The sequence below is a fragment of the Leucopleurus acutus genome (assembly GCF_964270905.1).
Source record: "Leucopleurus acutus genome assembly, chromosome: 5".
Classification (NCBI taxonomy): domain Eukaryota; kingdom Metazoa; phylum Chordata; class Mammalia; order Artiodactyla; family Delphinidae; genus Leucopleurus; species Leucopleurus acutus.
The window spans coordinates 39,855,658-39,878,331 of NC_139147.1; the positions used below are offsets into that span (position 1 = coordinate 39,855,658).

Genomic DNA, 22,674 nt, shown 5'->3' on the forward strand with positions numbered 1-22,674 from the left:
ACTTGAATGGCTTAGTTTTGTCACAATCACAATCTATCCTAAAGTAGCACTTAAAGTCACTTACTGGCATTGAGGCAAATATGTTCTATTTAAGAATGGTCTTCCTTTGACATATGAAACATGGCTGCTAATGACAAGAAGGAAAATTGTGTAAGCTGTAGGAAGAAAATTCAATTTGCCTTAAATGATGGCCATTTGTAGAATATTTCTATCATACCCACAGTAGAAAGCTGTTGACGTTTAAAGTTTAAAACTCATACAAAGAGTTTATAGAGGCTCCTTATATTATACAGTGCAGCTTTGCCACCACCAATCTGCTCCTTTGTTCTCACAGATCCAATCTTTGGTGGCAAACCCTTCATTCTGCTCATAATTTGTATCTCTTGCGGGGCCAGAATCTCATTATAAAAACAGCTGAACTCAACCCACAGGTGTGTGCCAGAGACAGACAGTTCTCTTTATTAATATCCCCCATTAAAATGTCAAAAGTACAGAGAGTATATGTCATTTCCCTGGATGCTTTCCTTTTGTTTCTTTCCATTTGTATGTCCACGGACCTAATTTTATTTTACAGATGCTTACGCATTTTGGATATGCGTGCAGAAATATGAATAATGAAAAAATTCCTTACCAAAAATATTATCCTACTTATGACGTATTGTATTGTGATTAGTGAACACATTAGCATTGAAAGTAGAAATCTATTCTAAAAAATGCACCCCATAGAGGCTGAACAAAGCTTTAAAATGCCCCAGGGAAAAATCAAATTAGAAGCAACTTAATATTTTCCCAGTCAGTATGTCTCCTGAGATTAACAAAGTTTGCAGAGATCTATGCAGCTCTTTTCAAAAATAATGTTGCAGTCTACAAGTAAATGAAACTATATTGAACAGAAAATGTTTATGGACAAGTCTACATTTCAAAACCACTATCTGGTATCTTGATTGTTAAAAAAGAAATTCTTGATACAAAGAAACAGATGATAGTCTTTGTTTCATGCCTGGGAATCAGTGTGCTTATTTCATATGTGTGTAAATTTTTTCATTACATGACTCTTTGCTTACAAGTATTTAATCACAGCCACATTTTTTTGGATGAAAAAGCTTATGAAAAACTGCACACGCTATTTCCATGCAATATTACTTTTTAGCAATTCAGAACTACGCGATATTCACACTCTGTGGTGACTCTGGGCTCAATGATACTGGATATTTGGATGACGTTAACACTGAGTCTAACATGTACAAAAAGTCTAAATATACTTTGGTTCAGTTTGCATTTGGGATTAAAGAATATTACACATGCATACACACCCTTATTTCTAAACAACAACAAAAAAAGAAAAAAAGAAATTGTCTCATACAATCCACTCAAAGCATACCCAGTAATCCCACTGGCATGGTTTTTAGCAGAAATGTGTCTTAGAGACATAAAAGACTTTAACATGGATCATCAGGTGGTTCTTTCAATTTCACAGTAGCTGGGATACTTTTGACATTAAACTTCAATGCCTCTGAAAAACAACCTAAGGGCAAACACTTTATGCAAGAGAAAATTCAACATATAATTTTAAAAAATAAATATTTTGTTACCTAATTTTGACAAAAAAAAAGAAAACTATATTAAAAGGAAAAATAGGACCATAAAATGTTGTAGAACCTCTATCTTAAGTCATCTTAAAAATCTCCAGAAAACATATTCTTAGAATAAATACTGATTGAAAACATCCATGTTAAAAGATAACATTCACCTTTTTATTAACCTCAGTGAAAAAAACTGCTACTCCATTCTCAACCTAGAGGGCCCTCGCTCTAATTTTAATTCCCTTCCTCTTGTTCTGTTTCCCATAAAAATAACTCATTGGGTCAGAGGTGAAACGATACGTGTTCCAGTGTTTTCTGTCACTCAGGCATTAAGCATTACCATTGTATCAAAAGACTGCCCTCCAGGTATTTTGTTCTAGAGTTGCTCAAAAATGGGCCTTGTGACTCTAAAGTGAGAGTTTCAAGGGGTGCTGTCAGCTGCCCTACTCCTTGGAGGCAGGACAATGAGATAAACCAGGCCTCAATTTCCTCCCACGTGTTTGTTCTAAGCTTCCCAGCAGCGATTACTTCCAGTGCCTCTTAGAGATGCCGCCCAACTCTCTCCGTCCCTGTCTCAGTCGGCCCAGGAGATAGGCCCTCTCTCCCCTTCCTCCTCTTTGCTAAGTTTAATGCTCATTTTGAGAGGGCTTTCTTAGGAGAATGTTGCTCCAAGAAGACAGATATAGATCAGTCATGCAGAAAACATTTACTTTTCAACTACAAGAAGAAAAAGTATATCAAGTTTACCACTCAGCATAGTTTTCAAGCCAGTGACATATTTGTCTATGTCTTGACTTAACTACTCGCTTTCCCTACATACACACACACACACACACACACACACACACACACACACACACACACACACTTTCTGTAATAACACTTAAGCACTGAGGTCAGTGAATAGACATATTTGAAGCCGATGCTTCTATTGGATGGGATAAGGAGACAGTCAGATTCATTAGGTTTTCTTAATTGAGAAGCCCTACTCAATCCATGAGGAGATATAATGCGAGAAGAGGTAGTCGTTGTGATGTCATGTCAAATAAAGTACAAATATTTACTGTCAACTGCTTGCCTCAAAGCTGCAAAATGTTTAAAGAGAACTTTCCTAACTCCATCAAGATACAGACGCAACGTATGACCGCTGTTCCATCATTAGCTGACACTCTATCATTTGCCTAAAGATTTACTGTGGAAATACATTCTGCAACCAAACATAATTCAGTTTTAAATTCCTTTGAAGTACTGTAGCACTTGTGTAGCACTGTAAAAACCTCATGCCATAAATTAGACCCTTTAATTTAATACAGCTGGTCAGCAGCTCCTCCTAAAGTATTATTGCCACGGCCATCAACATTGTCAATAGCCTTGAGTACTTAGTATGTCCAAAACACTGTATTTTTGCCAGGAATACAAACTCCCAGAAAACAGTTTTCTGAATAAAGATCCAAGGTTGGTTTTCTATGTGCCAAATGAATGGAAACTTACTTAAGGAAGAGAGAAAAGGCATCTGACCTTCAGTCAGTGCCTTGCATCAAGCCCTATGCCAAATAATTCATATATATTATCAAAATATCTTTACAACAACCCTAGGAGATGGGTATTAATCAACACATATTATAGTTGAAGTTAATCTCAGGGAGACTTTGAGAATTACTCAAAGATAACATTGCAACCAGGCAGTAATAAGGTCAAAACTTGAACCCAAAACAAACATAAGCCAACCAAAGACTGCATTATGCAAACCTGTGTTGCTTTGGCAATTAATACAATATTTCCAGCAACTCTCTTAACTAGACATGGGAATCTCAATTTATTATACTTCTTTTTAACATATTCAATAGTTGCTAAATCCTTAATTACATTTTGTAGATTTCATATGAATCTTATCCAACTTATGTATACTTAACTAAAAACACTAATTCACAATTAGAAACAACTATGGCAAAGTTTTATTCACAAGTGGAAAGTAAGTAATACATTTGAAATCATAGAACTTCACAGAAAAAAAAAAAGATTTCAACAACCACTTAATTCAACCCCCTTATTTTATAAATAAGAAAACTGTACCCAAAGATTGCATACAACTTATTACTAATAAATTCTCTATTAAGTCTATTAAGGACATTTTTTATTTTCTAATCCTGGGTACATAGTATGAACTTGGTTCATCTAATTTAATCACTTGATCATTCAATTCATATTCCATATTTTTCACATAGAAATGCATTATCCTGAGTATTGGGGAAAACGATGTGAGTTAACTAGATAGGATATATACAGTCTCAGTGGAAAAGGAAGAGATGGAAATTGAAAAGCATGCTGTGTTTGCCTGGGCTACTCTGATAAACTAACAAACAAAGCTCTAAAAATTCTGGTCTCTACTTACACCTCTTCTTTTCATTCCATTCACACTAGTATTTCAGCTTCTCGTTGAACACTCAAGTTCAATTCTTCCTCAGGGCCTTTGCACTGGCTGTTCCCTCTGCCTTAAATAATTTCCCCCTAGATATTTGTGTGATAAGAAGCGCTCTTATTTCCTTCGGGTCTGTGCTCAAATGTAAGTCTTAGAGAGACCATCTGTTATCACTCTAAGTAAAATAATACCTTGCATCTCATTATATATATATTGCCTGTCTCTTTCACTAGCAAGCTCCATTGAGTATAGAAGCTTAGACTCTCCTGTCCACTGCTATATTCCCACTACCTAGAACATAGTAGGACCTTAATAAATATTCGCTGCATAAGTCAATGAATGAAACGGGAGATAGATTTGAAGGCCAGATGTAAGATAATGCCAAGAAAATTCTAATAATACTTACTAAAACGTTACCATTATCCACACTTTCTATACTGAAATTTGACAGCCTTCCAAAGATCCTCTCCACTCAGTCAGGCAGATTATAGGAAAAACACTGACATGTAGAGTTTTTGCATTTACACAACACCTCACTTAAAACTATTATGGTTATGATACTTTAGACAATCACTCTTACATCTTTCTATAATTTGGGGCTTTTGCTCCTATATTCCAAGTTAAATGATCACTGGGTTGCATATGCTAGTATGCTAAAAGAATTAGGCATTGCATTTATTACTCTCCTGGGACTGATTGTCATGATAGGATTTATTATTGATATATCAAACTATTTATTAAAGCCAGCTAATTCACTGAAGTTTTCCTATTTTCACCCTCCACAAGCTATTAAAAGTATTCACAATGTGCTATCAAATAGGACATTGTTGGTTCTATTAGCATCTTAGGGTTTCGAGGACTAAGTTCTCAGTTCTTGTGGGAAGTCCATAATTACTAATCAAATAAGCAGTATGCTTCCCAATTCACCTCTACCAAGGTCTAGGTCACTTGAATATGGATTCCACCTTCCTCTTTAAAGTCACTGTGTATGTCAATGTTGTTCATATTTCTTATCAGAAAGGAGAAGAGAAGGGAGGGATGGTGAAAAGAGAGAAGGGGAGGGGAGGAGAGAAAAGGGAAGGAAAGGCAGGCAGACAAGAAAGAACCATTCTTCTGATGCTGAGAGGGGACCGACCACTCATCACCTCTCACTTGCCCCCTACCACAGGTGACCTACCACAGGTGACCTATCACTGGTGGCCAGCCTCTCCTCACCATAGGATCACATGGGGCACTTATTACAGTGATTCCCAGAGCCTCCCTCTGGAGCCTCTGTCTGATTCGAAGGTCCAAATAAGGGGGCTGCAATCTGTGATTTTTAGCAGCACTAGATCAACAATTATCAAACTTGAGCCTGCACCTGCATCCCTGGGAGGGCTGGTTAAAACACAAGGTACTCTACCTGTGAGTTTCTGATTCAGTAGGTGTGGGGCTCGGACCACGAATTTGCATTTCTAACAACTCCCATGTGATGCACATGTTCCTGGTCCTGGAAACCACACTTTGAGAACCATTTTACTAGATTCTTCTTAGAACCAGGTGAGTTCAGAAGAAACATTCATATTTCTTTAAAACTACCATTGGAATGATGGATTGTTTTTTCTCTAATGTTGTAATTATCTCAATTAAGTTGTCATCAGACCATTTTCTGTGAGTCAGAAATCAGATTCAAACACACCTCTCTGTGACCTCTATATAGAGGGAAATAAAGAAGAGGAAGCCCAATCTACTGCTTTGCTTTACTGAGTTAAAAAAAAAATAGCTTAAACCAGGGAGATACAGTCAATAATGTCTGGGTTGTACACTACAAAGAGTTAACATCACAACAAAGCAGGACAGAGAAAGCCATCAAGAGAACACAAAAGGCTTTCAAAGTATGTATTCCTGGGTCAGACTCAGACCTCTGCTATGTCATCACGTAGCACCTCGTGGAATGAGCAAGAGCTAATTTTTAAACACTGATCCAGGCACGCCTATTATTTAGAGATCCAAATTGGGCCATTGGGGCTTAAGGAATGGTGCTTCGCAGCTCAATCCTGCCACTATGAACTCAGGCCAGTTGCATCACTACTTTCCACGAGGAATTTAAGGGGTGTGACTGCATCCTTTCCAACCCTGCATTCCACATGTGACAAAACTGATCCAGCTGTTTGTCTGAAAGAAATTCCTTGCTGTCCTTAAAAATTAAAAAGCGAGTGGATATCCGTCCTCCAGGGGCAAGTCTCCAGCTGGAACCTGGTACAGACGGTTGCGAAACAGAGCCAGTGCCCTGGAGAGCATCTGCTTTGGAATTCTTACCTCGCCATAAGGGGGTTAGCCCCATCTTGCTTTTTGAAATGGCAGATTCTGGATGAAGGGTGCTGGCTTGGCCCAAAGCTCTTGAGAAGTGTTCATCCACTACTGACCCAATGTCTCCCTGGAAATAAGTGAAAAGGACACAGCGAGAGTTAAGGTACTCCATCTCGGCAGGCTGGTCTTTCTCCTCCTCCTCCTCCTCCTCCTCCTCCTCCTCCTCCTCCTCTTGTTTGCTGGGAAGGGTGACTTCCAGAGAGTCCTGCATCTTGCTGTATACCGCTAACTTCTTCTGGGATGGAATAAACAAAACACAGTATCAAAGACAGTTTGTACAAAAAGCATTAACGAGTTAACTTTTCACTAAAAAAAAAAAAAAAAACTAAACATTAACATATGTTCACAAACTGATTCTTCTTCATTTGCTTTACTCCACCTTCCCCTTCCCCAAACCAGCCTTCTGCTTCCCACCCTGAAAAAAAAGACTTTGCTATTTCAAATTTGGCAAAAAAAAAAAATGTCCATTATCCAATGGTATATTCTCAGACTGTGAAAGGCAGGCTTTTTTTTTTTTTTTGCTTAATTTAGATATACCAAAAGGAGAATGACTTTAAAAAAAAAAAAAGAAAGTGACACAGCCCTTCCATTTTTGTTCCCTTTTCTATTTTACAGATTTAATGTACAGCAACATTATAGTTCGGGACAGGGAGGAATGGAGATGGTAGGCCTAACTGTCTGGGGGAGGGGTGGAGAAGAAAAGATTTTTTCATAAATGAAATACACTAAAATAAAAACAGGAATGTAGCATCTTATAAAAGGATTTGGCAGATGTGCTGAACTCATTTCTCAAAAATCAAACTAAAATGACAAAATAAGTCTGTGTGAAGATCCATTTTGCATGGAACATATTTTTCAGATGTTCCACTTACCACCATTATCATAAAAGGGGAAAAAAAGGTATTATGATGACTTGCTGAAAATAATACAAGATACTAGCAATGGCTAGGATGGCTTTTAAATCAAAATGAAAAAGGTTTGGTAATTTTAAAATGTTTTCAAAACATAAAATCGTAGCTCTAGTAATAGTTTATATTATGACTGATACTCTTTATTACCCCATGTAATCTTTACAATTCTATAATGTGGTTATCATTACTCTCCATATTTTAAATATGAAGAAGTGAGGCACAGAGGAGTGAAGTAACTTGCCAAAGGTCACAGAGCTTATAAGTGATGGACCCAGAATGCATAATAAAAATACACAAATGTACATATGTGTGTACATGTATGTGTCAGAGGAGGGCAGGGGAGGGATATCTAGTGCGGAAAAAAAAAATCACCAAAATGTTATGCTTTGTGTTCTTTTTCTGGGTAGTAAGCTTGTAGTTGGTTGTTATTTTCTTATTCCTATTTTCAATATTTCCAAATATTTTTCGTAGAGCCCATATCATTTTTATAATCAACAACTTTAGTGCAAATTATATATAAGAAAATAATGCTAAAAAGCTATAAAACTCATTATCTTAATGACAAAATGAGCATCCTATCATCTGTATACCTACAAAACCTGACCCTTTGTCAGACCATTTTTCTTATTTCAGAAAAAACTGCATGTTGGAAAGTGAATGTCAGTAGAAAAAAATAAATCATTCTAGAATAGTCAGTAAGCACATAGTTTGGCAAATGTTATCAAAACACATAACCAAGACTCAATGTTTCTAGTGGTAATTACTAGCCCCCAAATCTGTAGCCCCAAATTATAAATGCCTCATTCGGAAAACTGAACCCCAGCAATGAATATGTTGTTCTTGTGTGAGGTAGGGTCTGAAATGTTCAGGCACATTACAAGCTGCTGCTTATTATTTAGGGCTGCTATATATACACACACACTATATGTATCTCCCTTTTTATTTGAAATCTGTGTCAGTATGGTTATCGCTTCTTGATGAATAGATGATTCATTCCCTGTGAGTGAATATGCCTTGCTGATGAATAGGTGATTGTAATGACTGAGTGGTTATAAAATTCTTACAATCTGTTCTGCTCAGATTTGAACATGGTTATGTTTAACTTCAATAGTAAAAAACACCGTAGTAATATACGTTATGTATAAAATGAAAAGATTGAACTAACTGACCTCTACAGTTACTCCTGGCTTTAAATTCCATTATAAAGTTACATGAATATTACTATTTATTAGTCAAATCACAGTACTGCTTCTCCAGGCACATGTGCATTTACCGAAGTTATACCATTTTAAGCAAATACACACACTCTGCCGAATATTCAGGCATATTAGAAAGAAGCACTGTTTTTATTTGGGAAAAAGATTAAAACTGATCTACAGAGTGGCTTCACTGCCTTAAGTGTTAAGTATTATCTATTAAACCGATTTCTTTTTTCTCATTAACGTCCAGTGCAGCATCAGTTTGTGAGCGTCAGGCTTTGCATCTACTTGTTTAATTTGTTTAATTTTAATGCTTATTCCTTAAATGAAAGAGCCTTGGCTATGTTAATTATCCAAAGAAAGACAATTTTTTTATTTTATCCCAATTAGCAATTGATTCTTAGATAAAATAAAATTAAAGTTATATATATGTGAAAGATTTGAGAACTGCAAATCAAATGCAAATATAGCCTCCATTTGTATGCAAATGTAGCATAGTATTATGATCAATAATGGTATCAATAAAATTTCTTAATTTTTACATTATGGCAGTTGAATTTAAACCATAGATTTTCAGTCAATTTAAGATTACACAATTTTCTAAATGCTATATAATTTTATGTTATTCTTTTTTAACCAATTGCTGAGTAGTTGGATACAAATAAGTTATACATTTTTCACTATGAAATGGGGAAAAAATTAAGCAAAATCTTCCATTGTGTCAAAATACCTTTTATGAGTCTATTTTCTAAATGTCAATTCTGTCAACGGATGCACTGATTCCCTATAATCTTTATATTTCCTATATATGTAATATATATCTATATATACACATATGCATTTATATAAGTATATATTGAAATAGTCCTTTCAAATACCCGTGGTACTATAAAAATATCTATATTGACTCCTCTATTTAAATACATTTTGGGAGGATGCTTATAAAATATACTTTTTTTTCTCTCTCCCAGCTCTTTGAGGCAGGTCTTCTACTAGTTAAATAAATTTGCTGGAGACCATCAAAAAAATAAAATAAAAAAGGAGCCTATGATATAGCTACCAATGGGCAGGATATAAAGCATATTTCTCACCCCCCTCTTGCATTTTGCATCAATTTTCACAAATTTTAGCGTACCCATTTAAATATTTACGTTTACAACACACAGGAGCATTTATGACCACACCATCAACATCACTGGTTAAAATAAGAATTCTAAAGCATCCAAACAGCCTGATAGCCTTCTAAAATGGCAACACTGAATTTACATACATTTTTTAAACATCAAGTGTGAGCATGAAGAAAATGGGAACACACAATTTAAACAGCAATTGATCCATATGCTAACATTCACACTATCCTAATCTCCTTCCCCAATGACTCTTAAGCCTCGACTGCCTTCTGTTATCTGTGCTTTTGTGACTGTAAATCAATCCTTTGCCTTTTTTCAAAAAAAAACTAAGTATGTTATTTATGTACACTGTTGCCATATTCTGTATTTACTTGGTGTTTGCTCCTTGGAATGAAACTTCCCTAGTGTTATCTTCATTCTTGAAAGTAATATATAAAATTTAAAACTTGAAAATAAACCTCAAATCATCAGAACCCAGATTTCCTGAACCAATGCTGAAAAGCAATGTGGTTCATATTTTTCTCAAAATGCACTATCACACCCTAAAAATAGCCCAATCTGTCAGAAGTATTCATATTTTTCTTACTAGACACTTACGAATTATTAACAAAAAGAAGTCATCAGAAGGAATTTCAAAGACTACAATTTGGTTTATTGAATGCACCTTAACTGGCTCATCCTCCATGGCAGAGTAATGACAAATTTCCTTCAGGTAAAAGAACCCTTGAGTTAGATGAAACAGTGACCGAGTTAACAGGCACAGAGTTAAAATTAACTCAGAAAGACTTGAAAGTAGCAGTGTGAAGGAGTCTGCCTAGCCTAGGCAGTGCGAACCATGCCCAAACACCTCACAGCCTGCCATCAGGCACAACAGAAACAAACTCGCACAGGAATGTGCCGGGGAAAGGATTTGTCTGACAAGAGAAAGACTTCCATGTCAGGAGCCAAATACCACTAACTTCCCAAGGCTTAAGCCTAGAAAATGCCAAATGATTACTGTGCATATGTGGAAACTTTTTTTCTAAGGAAAAAAAAGTATTTTAATGAATCATTGGATATTTGGAAACAGCTTTTTTTTTTTTTTTTCTACTGGCTATCTTTTCTAAATGCAATGATTCTTTCATCCCGAGAGACATGGTTAGAGCCTGTAAGAAAGGACCACTAGCCCATAGTCAATGTTTCAAAACTATAAAGCCCATAAAGCAGTGTGTTACTCTTTGATCCTATTTTTCCGAATTTACTTGAATAACAGATTTTTTTTTTTTTTTCGGTACGCGGGCCTCTCACTGTTGTGGCCTCTCCCGTTGCGGAGCACAGGCTCCGGACGCGCAGGCTCAGCGGCCATGGCTCACGGGCCCAGCCGCTCCGCGGCATGTGGGATCTTCCCGGACCGGGGCATGAACCTGTGTCCCCTGCATCGGCAGGCGGACTCTCAACCACTGCGCCACCAGGGAAGCCCGAATAACAGATTTTTAAATCTATCCCAGAGAGACTTGAAGTTTTGGTCCTTGGCCTATTTGGAGGAGGAGGAATCAGGTTGCGGGAAGGTGGGTCAGGATAAGGAAGATAGTTCACAGACCTTTGATATATTTTATTTCACTAACTGTCACACATACACAAATATTTTGTCCAAATAATTATTCTCAATGTATATATGCAAAAACTGATTTACTTGGCCACATCATCTAACTAGTAAATGGCAAGGATGGGATTAGAACCTCTTTCTGTCTGACAACAAAGCATCTGACAAGAAAACAGACTAAAGAAAATGAGTCTCTATATAATACTTAGTTTAACTGTATAAACAAATAGAAGCCCACAGTCAGCGTGGCATCATATGCTAACTAAAGAAAGTCTAAAGTTATTTATAACACTTAAAAACTAGGGATGTAAACATATCGAAGATATGGCTATTAAATAATGCAGTGCTCTTCAAAATATATGTATATCTAGATGAACCTGCCCTTCTATATCTAGAAATGTGTTGTCCCCTTGGCAAGTCAGATACAAAATACAATTTTTCTGGAAATCCTATTCTGGAAATGTGAGTGGAGCCAATTTACTAGACACACTCAGACCTCGAGATTCTGTGTTTGTTTGCTTTTTTTTGTTTTTTTTATTTTTCTTAACAGTAGGAAAAGCAAACCAAAAATAATATTAGCTATTTTTGAGCACACCTGCCACTCAATGATTCTGGTCATTATCAAAAAAGAAATCAAACCCATCCCCTCAAAGGATGAAATTTTTCCAGTTTTGAGGATGTTAAAAAAAATGTGCCACAGGCTGAGAATTTCAAAATTTGCATTCCCAAAATGTTTTAAGCAATGATCGCATCATGAGGGTATGTGTTCTCTCTCAAACTGACTGCTTTGAATGAAACAACAGTTTCTGATGTATAAATTTCTGGTATGTTTACATAATCCTATTACTAGATTTAGGGTATGATTTCACTTTTTAAAATTTATCTGTTAGTCATCGAATTGCCAGTTAATTCTTATTTTGTGTCAGTCATTGTGCAAAGGCTCGGAGGTACAAAAATGAAAGTCGAAGCAGTTGAGAGAGGCTTGTAAGGAAAATGGTAAAGAAAGAGAACCTCCAGGTTTATCCACATGGCTAATTGTCTAATTTCTCCAAGTAGCTAATATTCAAAAATTTTAAAATGAGAAAAGTAAGAGGGTAACACTAGGTGAGTTACTAATTGCTTTTGTTGCTTCTAAAGAAGCCCAGATGGAAAGGGAACACAGTAGAAAGAGAACTGGAATGGTTAAGGGGATTTGACCAAAACTAGTCCATGAATCTGGGTAAGGCACCGAAACCTTTGGCCCTCAGCTTTCTCTTCTGAAGATGAGGAATTCTGACTTCATTATCTCAGAGGTCTCGTCCAACTCTGTAGGCTAATAAGCAACATGCTGGAGCTCTAGACAAACTCACACTTAATTTTGTTTCTTACGTTGGCTGCCTTTTCTGATTTGTCAGGACACTGGTCAAAAAAACCCTACAGATCATTGAAGACTAATTTATTTTCAGACATAGGTCATCTAGCCCAATTCCTAGGAACTAGTTTGGGTACTTCCTTTAGCTATCTTCACAGTAACCAGAAAGGAGGCATCCTTCAAATATCCCCACCCCATCCCCCAAGGACAAGTGTTTTTGCACACTAAAACAACATAGTTTTAAGAGGAAAGGACACCTGTTCGGTTTAGGCCCTTCTTCCTTTCTTTTCTTTCCTTTTTCTTTGTTTTCTTTTTTTTCTTTTTTCTTTTTTCTCTACTGAAGTATGAGACAAGTGAAAAATAGTTCAGTTATCCCGTTTCAGACCATACTTGTAAATTACTGAAATAAATCTGGTATCCACTGAAATATCTATAAATATGGCATTCATGACTTGCTTCTAGCAACAGACGTTTGGGTCTAATGGTTCAAGTCACTATTAGGGTCTTCCTAAATGAATAGTTAAAGCAGAAAACCAGCTGCTGAAAGACGTGCTTTTTAAAAGAGTCAGTGCAAAGTTTTGACCAAAATTATTTCCTCCACTATCTCTGCCAGAGTCTGAAATTCAAGTATTGGAGAGTTTTTGTTTCTTGAATGAAAATGTTTTTCTAGAGACAATACCTTAAATTGTTATGTATTACTAGATGTATCAGTTTTGAGATTTCTTTTTAAAGCCAGTTGGAAATAGGGCTGATGGGATTCAAGTTAAGTGGCCGGGTTTTAGAATGGCAGTCACTTAACTCTCGAGTTCGCCTTAGAATCTGCGTTAGGCATCTTGCGCATAATATTTTTAGTCTTATTGACAATCCCCTTTGCACAGAAAAACACAAGACAGAAATGTACATACTGCCCAACCGGGTCAACACAGCATCTCTTCTGTAGTTGTCCAAGGAAGCACCGTGCAGGATCGTTCTACCCACTGATCCCTCTCATTTCCACTGTTATGAGTCATGTTCCCATCATCTCCAACTCTGAGATGTGAGACTTTACCAAGCGCTAAGTGAAGTAGGACTTCCTTGCGTTGAATGAAAATATCCTTCACTTAAATTTCCACAGAATGCTTCCTTGTCCCGGCATTTGGTTTTTCTGGTGAATGTAGCCTCACTGCACATGATTTTATGGATTTCAAGCCTGCCCTTACTATCCGTATTGTAATCTCCATTCTGGTTGACTGCCAGAGACAACAGTTCAGTTTAGTTATTTCAAAGTTTAATTTTCCTTCTAGCTTTGAATTTTCTGGCTGGAAAGTTATTGGGAGCATAAAGCTCTGGGGCACTTGAAGCTTCTAAGTCTCTACAGTCAAGTTACTTTGTGTAGTTTGGAATCAGAGGGGCTGTTCTCTCTCAAAGAAGTCCTGTATGAATTCTTATAAATCTACTTAAGTCCTTGCTTACAGTTGCAAGAAAATTATATCCTCCAACTTAAATAAGTGGACTGTGTATTGAAACTATTTAGAATGTAATTGTATGTTTTCCTCTTAATAAATCTAAACTTATGTTGGAACAGCAATGATATATGAGGCACTTAAAGCTGACTGTTAATACCACTTCCTGCATATTATTTTCAAATAAATACATGTTCATTTGCTAAGTGGATATTCTGCTTCATCAGCAAAGGATGCAACACGGATAGCAAAAGTCATTAGCATAATACAAATGCTTGCAAAACAACTTTGGAATGCCTAAACTAAAAACGTACACTACCAAGGACTTGGAAAGAATTTCAAGCTCCAAGGCCAAAGAATCTACTGCATATTAATCTTCTTTATCAAAAAGTTGATTTGGAGCACTAAAGACAGAAATAAGCCTATTGTGCAATAGCAAAAAAAAAAAAAATCTTGGGAGACGGCATGGTATGGTGGAAAGATGCTCTGCTGGGGAGCAGGGGATCCAGTGGTCCTAATTTTGTCACCAATTAGCTTTGAAATCTTTAGCCAGGCATTTCAGCCCTATAAACATGCATTTCCCCATCTGTAAAAGGAGGGGTTGAAGTATGTTTTCCCAGGGTTTTTTCCTAACAAACAGAATCTCAGATTTTATGACCTAACCAAGGTGGCAGAGTCCAGACAAAGAGTTCGAAAAACTCCTTACAAAGTTAGAACTGAAGTTCTGCCTCCCAGGACTTTTAATTCTCTTAAGTGAAAGCATGCATGCATATTCACCCAGCTGTCACCCTTGAAGAGAGCAGCGTCAATATGCTCTAACTTATATGAAGCCCGAAGTGTGATTGTTAAAAACTCCTATGCACAATGAGAGAAGGGGCGATTGTTCTCCTCTGCTTTCATCACCTCACCTAAGAGCTCATCCAGTTCTGAAAGCTTTGCTTTAAGTATCTCCCTAATGTTAACATTATGAAAATATGGGGGGAGGGAGATTTTAGATGACAGATTGTCTGCATTTAAGATGAGGAATCTATGGGGTATGAAGCGAATTTATGATTGTTTCCCTCAATTTTTCCTGACACATATTTTGAATTTTTTTTCTCTTTTTTTCCTACTGTCACTGTTGGGATACAAACGCATTCCTTTCTGTACACGTTCTGCAGTGTCATCATGCCTTTGGAGCACGTGCTGAGAGACTAAGTCGAGAGTTCTCCTGAGGAGTGGGTAGGGACTGATGCATTCAAGCAATGAAGAGATGGTGGGCACAGGGACCAGAGACCTTAGATCCCTAAGCAAATCCTGGCTCTATAAAGCACACTGTTAGATTTATGCACAGCCACGCAATTTCTAGGAATTAACGTCAGGGACTCTAAAACTGACTCTTTAGGTATATTTATATTTTACTTTTATTCACTTAGCCTACTGTATGCTTAAGTAACACACTGCAATGCAGCCTGATGTATACACAGTTCACTGTTTTTAAGGTACTAACCTATTACCCACCTATGATTTATAATATGTTCAATTAAAAAATGAAACAAAATTCCAAGTGCCTTTTACACTTGTAATTACACAAAATCACATTGTACTTTTAGGTGGAAAGCTGCGAATACATGTGCCTGGAGCATTAAGTTCTACTATTTAAAAAAGAACTTCTGGTGTATAATCATGCATTAAGAGGAAAATATACCTATGTTTAAAATCTATCATAATAAACCACTATGAGATAATAATTTACAAGGACTATAGAGCTATATGGACTTGAGGAAAAAATCAGTTCAAAGATACACTACAATAATTGAAAATACAGAAGTGATACAAAACTTTAATGCTCTCTTTTCTAACATTTTCTAAATGACCATTAAACTTTGTAACTCTATCACTTTTTCTGCTTCCTGTCCTCAACAAGTCAATTTTTCAAATACAGTAGGACTCGTAGCCCTTGTTTTTGTCTCCCAGGCAAGATGCTATTAGGGGTCACTTCCCACGTACGGAGAAAACAATCTTCATGGATAATAATGATAAAACCTTATGGAATGCGAAAACAACCAAAATATGTATTCTCAGATGACTACGTTGGGGCCAAGTCAATATTAGTCCCACTTCACCCACGCACCACATAGTCTAAAAATGCTGTCAGCCTGATAAGAATTTCCTGATTTACTCTGTTTTCCAACAGAAAATATAGGGCATCAAAATAAACCCCTGACAGTAAAAGTACAGTAGTTACACTCCTGTCTTTTTATTTTGCTATAGCCAGTTATATAGTCAAATAGTTGCTTTACCTGACAAAAAAGCAATCTCCAACAAGCCAGTGTAGTAAAAGCAACATGAAAATTTCCAGCACACTTCTCAACTAAGTTCTTCAGTTCAACTCAGCCTAACATCTACTTAAACAATATCTACAGAAGCTCAAAGGATAGCAGAAATTGATCACTATTTACAAATAGGTGCCACTCATCGAGGTGGACAATTCAGGTGAAAAAGAAAAGCTCATTTTTTGGTTTGTTGACGGTCTTAGCAAAGGAATGCGATTTGGCAACTGAGTTTCGGGGCAACTGCAAAAGTTAGGTAAGGTATTGGAGTTATTTTTCATTGAAAGCTAAATTTCATGATTAGTTATTTATAATGTTTCTGATACCGAATTTTATTTTCTAGCTCAAAAAAGTATTCCAATCCTAACCCCCACTAGCGATTCGTATTTGAATGGAACTATTTTCACAACTCTGGAAAATAAAACCTTATTCACAACTATTCTGCTAAAGTTATTTTTGAAGGGGAAAAATACCTTTCTGAATGTTTAGTAAAGTTTGAGGCTGTTGCTCGTCCACATTCCAATTGATAATTTAAGGCCTCTACAGTCTCTGAGATGGAAGAAAGTAAAGAAGAAAAGGGTGGTTCATCTGGGACACAGTGTTCATAAAACACAGAAAATTGATATCCAGCGTCTCTTTGCATCACTTGCCTGACTTGGACTTAAATGGTTTCCTCCATTACTTATATCTTTTATATTAAAACCAAAGAAAAAGAGCATAACCAAAATAAAATGTTTTAACCTGTCACCCATGCTCACAAATTACAAAATGTTTTCCCATCCCCCTCCCTAAAAGTAATCTTGCTTTGAAATGCTGAAGATGATGAAGAAAAAAAAAAAAAAAAAGATAGCTAGAAAGTGGGACTCCTTCCTCTTTTGCCCTAGTTGTCCTGGTTAAGCTCATACTGTTCAGCAGATAAATCTAGAGTACGTACTCTTCCAGAATCAGCTGAATTTCAGTCCCTAAATTCTAAACAGAAGTTATAATTTCTTTCCAAAGAGTAGCACAATAAATCTAGTAAAGAGACAGGGGTAGGGGAAATAAATTAAATGGCCAGATTAATTAAAGAGCCAAACCCTGAAGACCACAATAAAATATATGTTTTTTAAGAAACTAAAAAAAAAAAAAAATGTCAATCAATAAATTCTGTGGATGTTAGTTTCGGAACCATATCTAGATCCCTGATAGGTGTCTCTACCTCAGTGTATGTATATTTTTTTAAGTCTCACTAAATCAACCCACCCTAATTCCCAGGGTCTCAGGACCCTATTTTGGTACAGCCCCTGGCCACATGCTCACATATGTGTTTTAGGTAGCGCTAACTAAGCCTTGACACACTGCGGGCGAACAGGGAGGAACGTCCAGGGGTACCTAGTGCTTAATTCCCCAGAACCCCACTCTCCCTTCTAAAGGAACTTTATCATCTCCCTAGTTCCTGAATCCTTTTTATCAAACAGCATTCAGTCACTCTTGGCATGGCGGAGACTCAGCATCCAGTGACCCAAGGTTACCTCTTAGCTGGGAAAGGAGAGGGTTCTTCTGTCCAACAGACTGAACCATAACATCTCTGTGCTTTGATGGAATTAAAAATGAATGAGGAATTTGGGGAATAATCTCTGTCACCTAAGTATGGAAGATGACAGACTTTGCAGAGAACTTCTAGTAACATTGGACAGATATTACACAAGACCCATGTTCCACCATAAAAATTCCAGAAAAGTCATTCCATGGGCTCACTGTCCAGGTAGCCTCCCCTATGTCAGTGACACATTTCATCCTCCTAATCAAGAAAACCCTGAAACACTCCACTGTTTCAAAGGAAACAAAATATTTGGTTTAAAGGAAGTTTACTCACATACTCCTAAGACAGATGCCCTTGGTGAACTTCAGAGAACTGAGCCCTAAGAGCTAGGGTGGCTATGAGGAATAGCTTCTGAGCCGGTGACAAGAGCTCACTGAAGCCCCCAGCCAGGTAATGCCTCGCTTGGAATCCCCACCCGTCCACCTGGCAGCTCGTCCTTCCCGAAGCCTCGTCTCTTCTCTTCTGATGGCTTTCTGTTCAAGGGCGCTCCCGCAAGTCTCAGAGCATCCTCCGCGCCACCCGTCCCAGAGGGACGTCTTGGGAGCCCCAGACCGATACTCTCGCTGCCCCTCGCCCCCGCCCCCGGCAGGCTGCCCGGTCGGTGACTCACCTGCTGGCCAGGTTGGGGCGCCGGGTGGTAATAGGCTGTGGGGCAGGTTGCAGCTGCCACGGGGTTGGGCAGATACTGGGGCGCTCCATACGGCTGGGGGTGATACATCACCTCCGCACAACTCATGGCAGCCGGGGCAGCGGCGGCCCCGGAGCTGCGGCCGCTGCTCTACGCGCTCGTGCGACAGGCGCCGCCGCAGCTTCCGCCTCTGTCGCAGCCCCAGCTGCTACTGTGGCGAAGGCGGGTCCTCGGCGGCCGTGGGCTCCGCGCGGGGCGCGGGCTCGGGAGGGGTTGGCAATCGGCGGTGGCCCATGCGCGGGCACCCTCATCTTCAGCCCCTCCGGGTGTCCCCTGGCCTGCGCTTATATAGCGACTCGGGGACGCATTGGCCCGCCGCGCGGCGGGAGCATGGCAGTGCGGGGCGAGGGCGAGGGCAGCGGCGCCCACGGCAGCGCCAGCCGCAGCCGCAGCCCCGGCCGGGGTCGGACAGACCTGGGGAACCGGGCTCTGGTTTGCATATACACAATGCACGCCCGGGGCTCGTCCTATCACCGGCGCTCCCGGCTGGGCGAGGACCGGGAGGCGGGGGCAGAGTGAGGGGGCCGGCAGGGGAGGAGGGGGAGCATCTCGCCTCTCCCGGCTCTGACGCGGAGCTCCGCGAAGTTCCTCCAACTCGGTCGGTGGCGGCCCGGTCGCCCAGCAGGGGGACCTCGGGGAGGGCCGGCCGCGGATTGGAGAGAAGTTGCAAGCTCTCTCCGCCTCCCGGCAGTGGGGTGGTGGTGGGAGGGAAGGAATGGTATGAGAGAGGTTCCACGCCCTGAAAGCTCCGCGGGTTCCCACCCCATCTCCTGTCACCTGGGCGCTGGGGCGAGGGCTTCCCAGCCCCAAGGAGCTTTTACAAGGAACACCAAACTAGAGGCCAAGGCTACAGGAAGGCCAAGTGCACTAGGAGGTAAAACAGTGCAGGCGCAAAATGAGCTGGAATTGGTTCCTACATTTAATATAACCGTAAGTGAAAGTTAACTTCATTGCAAGCGCGCACGTGCCAAGAATGCGACGCGGTTTTCCGTAAGCAATCTCCGCTTTAAGTTAACACCTTCATGGTATGACCCCCTTGCGGGACGTCAACCTCTTCTGGCTTTTTCAGCCCGGTTTCCATAGAGCAACAGACAGTGACAGTCGATTAAACCCATCCAGCTATTATTTAAAGGTTTATTTGCACGTGGTTTACAATCCTCTCGGAAATGAAAAGTTCGTTCCTAGGAATATAATTGTATTTCAATATAATGAGGTAAAGCAGAAAAGATTTATACTTATTTTATAAATAAGCAAACTCTCTGACCAAGTGAATCTCTCCCCCTATATATGACACAGAACAATCTCTTTTGTTTTCACAGAGACTATCCTTTGAGGAGAAGTTAATCTAGATGTTAAACGTTCTGATGTTGTTAATGGACAGGCTTGCGTTCCCCCTAAAATTCACGTGTTGAAGCCAAACCCCCATTGAGACTGTATTTGGAGACAAAACCTATCAGAAGGTAATTAAGGTTAAATGAGGTCATAAAGATGGGGCCCTAATCTAGGACTGGTGTCTTTGAGGAAGAGACGCCACAGATCTGTCTGCTTTGGCACAGAGGAAAAGCCTTGTGACACCCAGTGAGAAGCCTCAGTCTACAAGCCAGGAAGAGAGGCCTCACCAGAAATTAACTCTGAGGATACTTTGATCTTGGATTTTTAGCCTCCAAAACTGTGACAAAATAATTTCTGTGTTTAAGCCACCCAGCCTGTGGTATTTTGTTATGGTGGCCCTAGCAGACTAACGCAGATGTACAGTACTAATATATTGTTTGTATTGTTAAACTTTATATGAATGTGTATGTGGCTATGTATAACCACACAGACACACAAATATATAAATGCATATACGCTCACACATGCCCTCACTCATACACTCAAATATACAAACCATAGTAATTGGATAGGAACTCTTGGCTACTCACAGCAGCTCCTATTCACTCACTCATTCTTTCATCCACTGAAAATTTAAAAAAAATATTTATTAAGAGCTTTCACAGTTTAGACTTTGTACTCTTTGTAATGGAGGAGTATTCCAATCAGTAAGAGACATACAAGTTTATTTAAAATGATTTTACTGCCTTTTCACAAGTTGACAACCACTGGTCATACTCATCTTCTGTGTTCCAGATTCGTCTATTCTGTTTCTGTCTGGATGGCTCCACATAGATATTCATTAGGAACCTCAGTCGTAGTAGCACTAATATTTTCCCCATAGCCCCAACCCGATCCTCCTCTTTTAATCCCCATTTCAGGTATTGAAACTCCCACCCTAGTTGCTGAGCTGGAAATCTGGGAATCATCCAACATCACAGTCCCCACATTTGGTCCTGGAGTCCATTTCATCCACACTTTTACCTTTCTAGTGACTCCGCTCATCTCCTTATCTCTGCTGCTATGATCCTTAGTTCACTCAGCATCTCTCACCCAGAATCCCGCAAGAGGCACCTACCTGATTTCCAGGCCCCAAGTTCAACCCTCTTCTGATCCATTTTTCACGAATTGTCCTCCTATTCTTTTCCAGCCCAGCCCCTGCAAATCCAACAAAGTAATGATGCTTGACCCTCTTTTAAAACCAATTTCCCAGCAGCTCTCCACAGTCCACAGTCCCTACTCTTTAACATTCAAATTTTGGCCCCTACCTATGTCACCATCTCCTCCAACTGTCCATTCAGCCATTTGAATTGAGACCTCCCTTTCTAGGAAGAAGTGTGGTCGCTTAACACCACTAACTTCATCTTCAGATAATTTAATATATCTGTAACTGATTTTTTTTTGTACAATTATGTGCTCAATATGTCTCCTCCACTAGACAATTGCTGAGACCATTTATATCTTGTACATCTAACATTTAAAAGGTGTTCAGGCTATATTTGTTGACTTAGAAAATAAAGGCAGAACTAGATCGAACATGTTCATACCCCAATTTCTGTATCTTCCCTGTGCCCCGTAGAGCCTCTATCTAGTATGCTGCAAATATTTACTGTATGACAAAGACGTAGTTCTCAGATCCTAGTAAGTCATGGACTCAAAAGTCTGGAGGTATTTGGCAAAATCTTTCTATAATGCAATATCTTTGTTTTGATACCTCCCTTCATTTCCACATTGCAGCGATGGAAGAAAATGAGAAAATGAAGATAAATTCTGCCTAGACAGAATTAGAATCTAGAAGAAGCATAGACAGAACAGAAGGAGAAAATAACCCGTCAAAGGGTGGAGTCTTTGTTTGCTCATTAATAAAAAGTAGGATCATTCCTGTTAAGGAGAGCTAATTTGGAGTTCTGATAGGAGAACAGATGTGCCTTACTTCCCCCCGGTAGATATTTAGGGTTTTAGAATAGAAAAGAATCACAAAGATCACCTAGTCTAAAACATCTTCTTTCAAAGGTAAGCAAACAAGTGGTCAGATTAAAATCTCCTAGGGAAATGAAGGCAGAACTAAAACCAAAGTGTCCAGGTCTCTGGACTCTTAGTTCAGTTCTTTATCACCCACAGTAATATTTATAAACAAACACATATGTAAATCTACATGCATGCATACATTATATGTGGGTGTGCGTACGTGTACCTATTCGTGCATATCCATCTATGCATATAAGAAGAGGTTTTAGATGAGATTATCCTTTGGCGAACCTTGAGTTGTGGAAAAGGAGTGAGGGGAAATGTGGGCCGATTATATTTGACAATAATGAGTCACCCACACCAGAGAATTTGATCTAACCACTGGTGTACTCATTTTCATATCTGTCATGCAGAGGTGGGTGTCACAATTACTTGGAATAACTCAGTGATGGGATGGAACTTGATAATTTGCACTTCTGAGCTCAAGTTCCTCAAAAATTACTCATTTACCTTCTTTTTCTTCTCTCAGTTTCCACCACTGATCTTCTGGTTGAGTGATGTGGAACTCAAGCCTACCCATCCAGTGTTTATCCTCCTACTCTTTTCTATCCCAGCCACCATAGTTTTAATAGAATACTTAGATGACCTTAAATGTTCCCAACTCTTCTGAGTCAGAAGTTTACAGTCATTATATTTTTGGGCTCACCTACCAACTTTCCCAGAATATTTCCAAATTTTCCAGCTGGAATTTAGTGGGGTGAACTACCCAGGCCAGGTTTTTTTGTGT

The 22,674-nt window shown here is 39.0% G+C and overlaps 1 protein-coding gene across 3 annotated transcripts in view; it reads right to left on the reverse strand.

Moving 5' to 3' along the window:
- The window catches only part of VGLL3 (vestigial like family member 3), a gene marked incomplete at its 5' end in the record, with an annotated part of 40,717 nt that extends 22,121 nt beyond the window's left edge, over positions 1–18,596 (reverse strand). Inside the window, 2 exons of one of the 3 annotated variants that reach the window (XM_082839315.1) lie at positions 6,301–6,418; positions 18,471–18,596. In XM_082839315.1, coding sequence (XP_082695441.1) covers positions 6,301–6,418; positions 18,471–18,596 — 244 coding nt within the window. Of the gene's footprint in view, positions 1–6,300; positions 6,587–18,470 lie in introns of all 3 variants that reach the window. The other 2 variants (XM_082839314.1, XM_082839313.1) reach the window with 2 other exon arrangements.
- Positions 18,597–22,674: the final 4,078 nt, after the last annotated feature.